This window comes from Cryptotermes secundus, unplaced genomic scaffold (assembly GCF_002891405.2).
Source record: "Cryptotermes secundus unplaced genomic scaffold, Csec_1.0 scaffold1089, whole genome shotgun sequence".
In the NCBI taxonomy this organism is placed as follows: domain Eukaryota; kingdom Metazoa; phylum Arthropoda; class Insecta; order Blattodea; family Kalotermitidae; genus Cryptotermes; species Cryptotermes secundus.
The window spans coordinates 321,154-330,868 of NW_019731997.1; the positions used below are offsets into that span (position 1 = coordinate 321,154).

Consider the following 9,715-nt stretch of genomic DNA (forward strand, 5'->3'; position numbering starts at 1 on the left):
GAATTTTCGGATTCCATAAAACGCTGGTAAATTCTTGAGTAATTGCATAACTGGCGGCTTCTCAAGAAGGGCTCAGGTCCATGTAGTTAAGGTTTGAGGTTCTCATGGTGGTGACTAGGGGTACGGTCTCCAGGGTTGTTACACTGCCTAGTTCGGTGAGAACCCTCTCATAACCACCATACATTACTACTCTGATGTTCGTACTTTTCCTGCCGTTGCCGTTTTCGCTCAACAACAAAACTGCAGTGGCTGATTTTGTTGTTACGAGTACCGTCTTCTGGGATATAACGCCGTATTGCCCGTTGAAAGTAAACCGATGTTTCGGAGGAACATATCGCTTCCATCTTCATGGTCGAATAAGTCCTGCAAGATACCAGCGTGAAAGAAGGTGGAAAGCCGACTTACCATTTGCTTTCCCGAGGGTAACTTGCTTGGCTTATTCCTCGACCCTGAAGATGGAGACGATAGTTTCTTCCGAAATGTCGGTTGACTTTCAACGGACGACAAGCACCGTAGGGAGAACATCAAATGCTATATAATTTTGTTGTTGCTAAGCGGGAGAATAGAGTTTGGTTCTAGAGAACGTCCCCAATTGGTGGAGAACGCAACCAATAGCAAGTTGCGTCACATATTCCGATCAGCTGATGGAAAACGATTGCCTGGCGGCACTGCATTCGTGAAGTGAAGCTGTCAGTAGCAAGTTCTGGTCAGGGGGGACGGTTAGAAGCGTTTGAAAGAAATCTGTTAGTGTAATTAACGACAGTCTTTGTCTTATGACAGGACCTTAAAGATCACAGTTTTATAAAAGAAATTCCGTTTGTGTATACAGTTACGAAGTAATCTTTTTGCGCTATACGACCTACGTTTTTCGTAACATTTCATAGCCGATTTTAACAATGATGAAAGGCGATCATATTGAACATTTCTTGGAAGATTCTTCTCGTCGTGATACAAGACTTCACGGTGTATTCAATAAAATTTCTGATATTTGGCAACATCAGAATTCTGTATCCAGGCAGAAAATGTCAACAGAAGTCATTGAGTCCATTCTTCCGGAAAGGTTCAACGTCCCAATTGCCGGCCGTAAGTATTAATGACACACACACACACACACGTGTGAATATATATGCTGCCTTCAAGTTTCAAATTTTCGTATTTTTTTACAGTATATGAAATAGAGTGATGTAGTGCATGTATATTCATTAGGGATTATGCGGCGTAAGATTTTATCAGCCACATATTCCTAGTCCCCGCCCCCCCAAACCGGCTTAATGATATTGACTCGATTTTATATTGGAATATAAAAATGTACAAATTGTTGGAGAAAACAGAGGAAGAGGAATATGAGAACAAAGAACTTTCCGGCGCCTGCGCGCAGACGCTACCTCCCCGAAATAACGATTTTGATTTGGCTCAGCTGTTAGCGTTTCCAGCTGATCGATTTGAACTGGGTTAGCTTATGTTCTGTTGTGGTGCGTGATTTAAATAATTTGTGGTTAATGTCCCTATAAAGAAACAAGATAATTAGGTTCGTAGCAAAGATATTTTTTGTACAAATAGGGGTGTATAATTGAAATTATTTTGTATTTAAATCGTCAAAACTCCAGGAGTTTTGTTTATTCCATTCTATACCTAGCAGAGGGTTAAATTCTGTGCAGTACAGACATATGTACAGACGCGCAAAGTGATATGCAAAAATGCATTTATTTTCAGCATATGTTTACAAATCGGCTCCTTTGGTGCCATGAATGGTGAACTATTTTCCACTCTATTTTCGACTTTCATAATTCGGCATGAAGTATTTTTCTAATGAGGTTCTTGTTATAAATGTAGGAACATTAGTTCTATTTCAGTTCATTTACATTTGAGCTTTTACTTCCATAAAAGAATTCCGTAATTGCGTGTTGTAATTGTTGTTATATTCCAGAGCAAGAACATCGTAAGTACAGAAATGGTTTCCTGTATTTGTCTTTATATTAAGAGACTTGTAGAGAGGTGATGTCCTGATGGCTTCGTTTTTGTGGAAATAAAGTGACATGGACTTCCGTTTAATTTCTCAAGAGAACGGAATACAGTTTTAGTGTTTCCATCATTGTACTGGGCCTAAATTAGTCTAATGGAGGCAACTGAGAGGCACCTTGTTAGTTTGATGACGGAGGTTAAGTAGTGTCACATAATTTACATGCGGGAGTTGATCGTGGTTTGTTTGAACCGGCGGCGGCCGGTCTGACAATCACGTATAGTAACTACGTCACGGTATTTCAGTGACGGACAGGAAGGACTGATGCAATTGTTGCGGCTAGAGAAATATTCAAGGAAATTGCGTATGCAGGGGTTGACACGTAGCCATCGAACCACAGGCGGGGAAAATTGTAAATATTGTGAAACAGATGTCTCAATCACGCTTTTGCTGCATAGGGATGCAATCGCATTTTCAGATTCAGAAAGAAATTTAAGCAAGAGAGAGCGCCTTGGGCGATAGTTTTAACTCTAGCAAAGTTAGCGACACAAATAAGTGATAGAGGTCAACGAAAAATACTTCCTGCACAAGCTTGTCACCCAACAAAGCCCATGCGTGATTCCAATTTAATGTTGGTTCGGTTGACGACAAAGAGAAACAAACAAAAAAAAAAACCTGCTTTGATGCCTGAAGACACTCCCCAGTAGCCACGAAGCTAGAACGGAAAGAGCCGAGGCTGAGCCGAACGCCTGAATCGTCACGTACACCAACGGGTGGTTGGGAAGGGGGATAAAGCTCTATAAACAGCTGTGTTTGGCATTAGTCTAGAAGCATCGGCCGAAGAGGTAGTATCGGTGTATGTGGTTTTGTACGTGACAATGGAGGTGTTACCGTGTCCGGTTAGCGTATATTTCTCCAGCAATCGAGGTAGGTTAAACGTTACACTCTTTGTAAGAACGATTTTACGTTTATCGACAATAAACTGATAAGTCTTCGGTGGGTTTTGAAACACATCGTGTTGGAATTTGAATTTGTTTCCATCGTGTAGGGGAGGAAAGGTTCCTTCCTATCTTAACCGGTTCCATTAGAAGAGCATGTTGGATATGGGGCTCTCATAGCAGATACATCGAAGATAGTGTCGTATGGGATGTGACACAGTGTAGTCCGATAGAATTTCACTGGGGTTTTGGTAGAACTTTACCTGGCCGAAGAGTAAGCCAAGCAAGAAGCAAGTACATCAGTCCCCGGAAGATTGGGGCAGTGCGTTCCTCCAGAACGCTGAACTACCAGACTACACGGCGTCACATCCCAGAAGATGCTGGCCTTAATAGCAACTGCTGTTAGAACGCGAAATTTAACAAAAAACCGGTGTAATGTGAAGAAGTCCCTGAAACGATGACGAAATCTGTTCATTAGACATATGAGAAGGACACACGTGTGCAGTCATCGAAATTTTAGGACGCAGCAGTGTAGAAAGAACAAGGTGTTGAGGAGAATATTTGGATCGAAGAGAGATGAAGTGACAGGAGGTTGGAGAAAATTGCATAATTAGGAGCTTCGTAACTTGTACTCTTCTCCAAATATAATTAGAATGAGCAAGCCAGTGAGGATGAGATGGACAGGACATGTAGCACGAATGGGGGAGAAAATGAATGCGTATAGGATATTGGTGGCAAAGCCAGAAGGAAAGAGGCCACTGGGAGGACCAAAGCGTAAGTGGGTGGACAATATTAAAATTATCTTATAGAGATAGGAGGGGATGGTATGGATTGGATTGATGTGGCTCAGGATAGGCAAAAGTGGAGGGCTCTTGTGAACAGTAATGAACCTTCGGGTTCCATAAAATGCTAGGAAATTCTTGAGTAGCTGCAGAATTTGCGGCTCCTCAAGAAGGGCTCAGCTCCATAAGCAAGCAAGCAGTGTAGGAACCTTCCCTTCCTTACATCCGACAGGAAGATGGAATTTACGAAACGTCGGGTTTGCAGAAACAAAAAAGAAACTTTATTATGGACGATGCACAGGATGATTATCACCGCTCTCAGTGACTCGGGCGTGTATACCGCAGAATTGGAAATGACACCGTCCAGGCGTATGTCTGGAACGACTGCAGAAAAACTCTAAACTATTGTCAGTAGAGCCGGTTACCTGACCGAGATGGTTCTCGAATATGTTAGAAGCAAGTGACAGTGCTCCAGCCTTTCTGTTTAAGGTTACAATCGGCCTGTTGCTCTGATTGCAGGTGGGTATGTTGACTGCGGGCCTGATGACGGTGAGGAGGAGGACGGGGCATGTCAGGCCCTTGCCCGGCGACTGGAAGATGAACTGAGGGCTGCAAAATCGGCCCAGTTGTCTTGTGGCGAGGTGCTCCTGCCCGCCGACCTGTTGCCTCGTATAGCCCGAGATGTGCTTCGGATGGCCGAGAACGAGCCCTGCGGACTGAGGTTATTAGTTCAATACCTATTTGACACACTTTATATTACCTTCTGGGTTACCGATATGATACTTCATAGTCTGGTAGGTGGTTACCAGTATTCGGATGAACGTACTACCTTCATACCCTGATGATCGAGGCGGCATGTTCCTCCGAAACATTGGTGTCAACCCACCAGACTTGATGTGGCCCAGGAGCTATGACCGCACATGTTACATGGAGATGCTTTTCAATAAAGAGGGAAAGCTACTGACATGTCTGTAATGTGACGTTCTTGTTGCAGGGGGTGCACGCTGTTCATCAACTTTGAGAACGACCATGTATGCAGGCGGATAGGGATGGTGAAGTGTGATCCCAGCACAGTGTCCACGTTTGAGCTGTTCCTCACACTGAAACAAGACAGCAGTTCCTGGCACTCACTGCTGCCACAGTTTCTCAAGTGAGTTCCATTAACCTGGTTCCGTACCCCAGTCATGGAAGGTTTGTGGGACTCAAGCTAACAGTGCCCTGTCATGTTACAGGAATCTAACGAGGGGCGGCACGATAATGATCAGCCCAGGTTTCACGCTCGAGAAGAAGAAGCTGTATCGGAGCTACCTGGAGTAGAGCCCATGTCCACCGAGCCAATCACGAGAGGCAAGACTGACAATCTCCTCTGCCATGGTGGAGGAGTTCCATAACTCAGGGCCAAACTGTTGCTTGGCATTCTGGGAATCTTGTTTGGACAAGGTCTTTGGAACTGTAAAGTTAGAAGTTGGCATAGCAAAGTGACAAGATAAGCTTACAAGAGGACCTCGAGTCAAGATTTCATAAATGTATCTCAAAGTATATAATAGGCTGGTTGTCTTCCATTGTGCTCATTTCGATGCAGGATGTAAGACTGGCACTTTTTAGAGTACCTGCTATACTTGTACCGGTGTCATGTGTATGAGCGTGGTAATTGTGTTCTGAATTTTTTTATTTTTATTAAATGTTTTGTGATTTGTGTGTGAATGGACTAAAGGGGATGTTATGTCCCTTCATTAGTGTTATAAAGGGGGTGTATCTACACCCCATATATTTCTTTGTGATGGCTGCATTTTAGTTGTTTGTCTCTTTTTTTATGAAAACGTAGGAAGAGTAGAAGGAAAATTTTCTGACTTCACTGTTAGTTTTTCCTCTTCATTCTTCAGAACAACTGTAACTTTTTCTAGTTGACTGAGCAGCCTGTTTGATCTGGCTGTTGGTCCGTCTGGCTGTAGCTTCACTAGATTTCCTCTGACACCAAAGATGAACATTTTGGGTGCCATGATCTCATAATAGAAACTTCAGATACTGGCATATGACATTTGTAAATGCAGCTATACTGAGGCCCCTGAAAGAAGTCCCTTCGATGGTGGGGGTCAGCTGCAGGGGATACAGGGAAGCATAATAGCTTGAGGGGGGAATGGAGGATGCTTAACCATCAGACCTGTTTCTGTGGCCTCAGTACAAGGCTCGATATAAAGAACTATATGTGCATTGTGCTAGTTCAGGAAGCTATGTCTTGAAGTGTAAGTGCGGGGGATGTCCAACTTTGTTTTCTTGTTAATATTCGTGATTGGCTAATCATGCAATATTACAGACATTGGACAGTTCCCCTCTGCATGCTATGTCCACAGAGAACGGCCAATTCAACAAATACTCTTCATTGTGATATGTACATGTGCCCTCTGGAGTGTGATGCAGGGGCACTGCTAGCAGGATACATGCTCTTCTTGGCGGGCCTCCATTTGATTTCTCCTCTTGAGCAGTATTCTTTGTCATAAATTTTATATAATAATAATAAATTCAATATCTTATTAGTCTTTCATGTACATATTATCAGAGTTTAATGTTGTAATAGATTAATAAAATTTATGCTTTTTGTACTCTGTCAATTGAGTGAAGAAAACATAAAAAAAAACGAACTGAAAAAAGACTAAATAAAAGCAGTTGCAGAAAAGATCTTTGTGTGCATATCTTTCCACGAGCCATAACCCTACATTTTTAAGTTTTCACAGTTGTTAGTATCCTGTGGGTGTTTGAGTTGAGAAAGATGCTTTTGAGAGGAACTTATTGGTTCCATTTGTATCAAGTGAGGACTGAAGATGGCATGAGAATATTCCTCCGAAACGATACTGCAATCTAGGAGTGTGTGAATCCAGCATTTGTTATAGTGGGGAACTGAGCAAATTGGTTGAAGCAGTAACACTTGACTTATCTGAGTTGTCTGACTGGCACAATGACATCCTCAGTCCATTATGGTAAATGTTAGGTCAGTAGTTCAAATTAGACTAAAAATTAAATTCGCTTACTGGGGGGTGGAGTCCAACTGGGTCCACTTGGCATGGTGGCCATTGATTGGCCTATTGTAGCTTGCCCTGGGTGATAATGATGATAGAGAATTTGGTGGAATGAAGATTGGCAGGGGAAACCGAAGTACTTGGAGAAAACCCGCCCCAGAGACACTTTCTCCACCACAAATCCCACTTGACCAGACCCGTGAAAGAACCCGGGCCGCGGGGTGGGAAGCCAGCGACTAACCTCTTCAGCTATGGCGCGGCCTCAAATTAGGTTAAATTGCTGTCCTTTCACTGACCCTACTGTTAGATGCTGTACTGAGTAGTTGGCAGCGTCGTTAAACCATAAATACCTGGGGGAGGTGGAACAGGTGACTCAAGAACGATTTACAAAGGCAAACAACTAAACAGAAACTGTGGAGTCGATGTTTTCAGTAGAAGGGATGAATGAGACATGAGAGGGGTAGATTTGTCATGAAGGGGAGAGAAGAGCCGCACCATAGCTCAAGCGGTTAGTCGCTAGCTTCCCACCGCGGAGGCCCGAGTTCGATCCCGGGTGTGGTCAAGTGGGATGTGTGGTGGGCAAAGTGGCGCTGGGGCAGGTTTTCTCCGAATACTTCGGTTTCCCCTGCCAATCTTCATTCCACCAATTGCTCCACATTCACCCTCACCTATCATCTGGGGCTGGTACAATAGGCCAGAAGTGGCCGCAGTACAAGGGACTTAGTCCCACCCCACTAGCATTAAAAAGAAAACTGTGGAGTGGATGTTTTCAGTAGAAGGGATGACTGAGACACTAGTGAGCGATGTCAGAGGGGTAGATTTGTATTATTTCCAAAATAAGTCATGAAGGGGAGAGAACTAAGTGGTACAGAAAGCCATCCACAGGGCCTTGTGTACATAACCGCATCCTAACTGTGACATCCGACGTTCCGACGACGGTGATGGGGAATATTACGAGTATATTCTGGGATGTGAGCCGGTCACAGTAGCCGAGCGGTCTAAGGCATGCACTGTCTTCGCTCGCTTGGAAGCCGGGATCGTTGGTTCGAATCCCACTCAGGGCATGGATGTTTGTGTGCGTTTTTCTGTGTTTGTCTACAGGTAGAGGCCTTGCGACGAGCTGATCACCCGCCCAAGGAGTCCTACCGAACGTTTAAGATCTAGTAAACCGAAGTGAAACGGAGTTTCATGGAGGTAGGCCTAGGCCCAAATTGGGGCTGTAGCGCCACAGAAAAAAAATTCTGGGATGTGACGCTGTGTAGACTCATAGTTCGTTACGAACGGTTAGAAGGAACGTACTCTTGCATCTTCAGGGTTGAAGACTTCTCTATTAAATCCTGAAGATGCAGGCCTCAGGTTCTATCAGACTATACGGCATCAAATCCCAGGACAATAATATTCATGTTACAATTTCCGGTTCACAGCCATTGCCTGCTGGGCACCCCTGGTAGCAGAATTACATAAACCGACTAGGCTTTACGTAACACGTGCCGTCGAGAGAGAGAGCATTGACTCCCATCGCGTATTACCAGCGGAGAAGGATCAGGAAGGAAGCAGTGGTACAGATTGAGTATGCTACTCCTGTGAGGGGCCAAGGAGGATGGGTCTGTTTGGACAGGGATGTTTGTCAAAATCTGTATTCTGAAGTTACGCGGACAAGGGAGTCTGCATTGAACATTACTGCCCCGCGTACTCTGTGAATGTCCTTGCGGCCTAACTGTGGTCACAGTCTCACCATGTAATCACATGAATCTAACCCTCCTGGCACGGCGGTTATCGACGCTACGTTCCAACCATGAAAAACGAGAATTTCAGAGCTCAGCTTCCCTCGATGGTGCCTACGAGGAGATGTGACGGCGTGTAGCCCGTTAAAAATTTAGTAACACATAACTGCCTTAATCTTGAGGGTCGAAGAATGAATCAGCCAAACAAGCAGATGCTTACTTCTATCTGTCACTGAAGATGGAGGCAGCATTTCCCACCGAAAGTCTGTAAACATCTACGATCTACACGACGTGACATTCCAGCAGACATATTCGAAAACTTCCCTAATATACGTATATGTTTTAACATTTAACAAGAAGCTTTCTTCGCTTTAACTTATTTATGGTTTACATTCTTTAAGGTGCATTCATAAAGCCAAAGATTGCATAATTACTTACTTACTCATGGAGCTGAGCCCTTCTGGAGGAGCCGCAAATTCTGCAGCTACTCAAGAATTTCCCAGCATTTTATGGAACCCAAAGGTTCATTACCGTGTTCACAAGAGCCCTCCACTTCTGCCTATCCTGAGCCACATCAATCCAATCCATACCATCCCATCCTATCTCTATAAGATAATTTTAATATTGTCCACCCACCTACGCCTTGGTCTACCCTGTGGTCTCCTTCCTTCTGGCTTTCCCACCAATATCCTATACGCATTCCTCGTCTCCCCCATTCGTGCTACATGACCTGCCCACCTCATCCTCCTTGACTTGAACATCCTAATTATACTTGAAGAAGAGTACAAGTTATGAACCTCCTCATTATGCAGTTTTCTCCAAGCTCCTGTCACTTCATCTCTCTTCGGTTCAAATATTCTCCTCAACACCCCTGTTCTCAAACACCCTCAGTCTATGTTCCTCCCTTAATGTCAGCGACCAAGTTTCACACCCATACAGAACCACATGCAAAATTATAGTTTTGTATATTCTAATTTTTATGTTTTTGGACAACAGGCGAGAAGACAAAAGGTTCTGGACTGAATGACAGCAAGCATTACCCGAGTTCAATCGCCCCTTAATTTCCTCCTGAATCAGGTTTCGATCTGTTATCGTTGTTCCAAAATATCCGAACTGTGCCACATTTTCAAAACATCTGTTTCCTATCTTCATATCATGATTTTGCCCTTCATTTTGGTGACGAGACAGCAATATGTACTTAGTTTTCTCTGAGTTTACTTCTAGACCAACCTCTTTACTTGCGCCAATTAAAGTTTGTGTGTTTTTCTTTATGGTATCTACATTATCACCCAGTAGA

General features: G+C 43.8%; 1 protein-coding gene across 2 annotated transcripts; it reads left to right on the forward strand.

The window, feature by feature from the left end:
- The first annotated feature begins 670 nt into the window (after window positions 1-670).
- Window positions 671-6,356, forward strand: LOC111867514 (protein charybde). 2 transcript variants are annotated; one of them, XM_023857471.2, is made up of 4 exons: window positions 671-1,083; window positions 4,200-4,401; window positions 4,675-4,830; window positions 4,913-6,356. In XM_023857471.2, exons 1-4 carry the CDS (start codon window positions 897-899, stop codon window positions 4,995-4,997), a joined length of 630 nt encoding a protein of 209 aa, XP_023713239.1. In that variant the 5' UTR covers window positions 671-896; the 3' UTR covers window positions 4,998-6,356. The 2 variants fall into 2 exon arrangements, with proteins under 2 accessions (XP_023713239.1, XP_023713240.1); XM_023857472.2 differs by lacking the exon at window positions 671-1,083 and adding an exon at window positions 2,771-2,887.
- The last annotated feature ends 3,359 nt before the right edge of the window (window positions 6,357-9,715 follow it).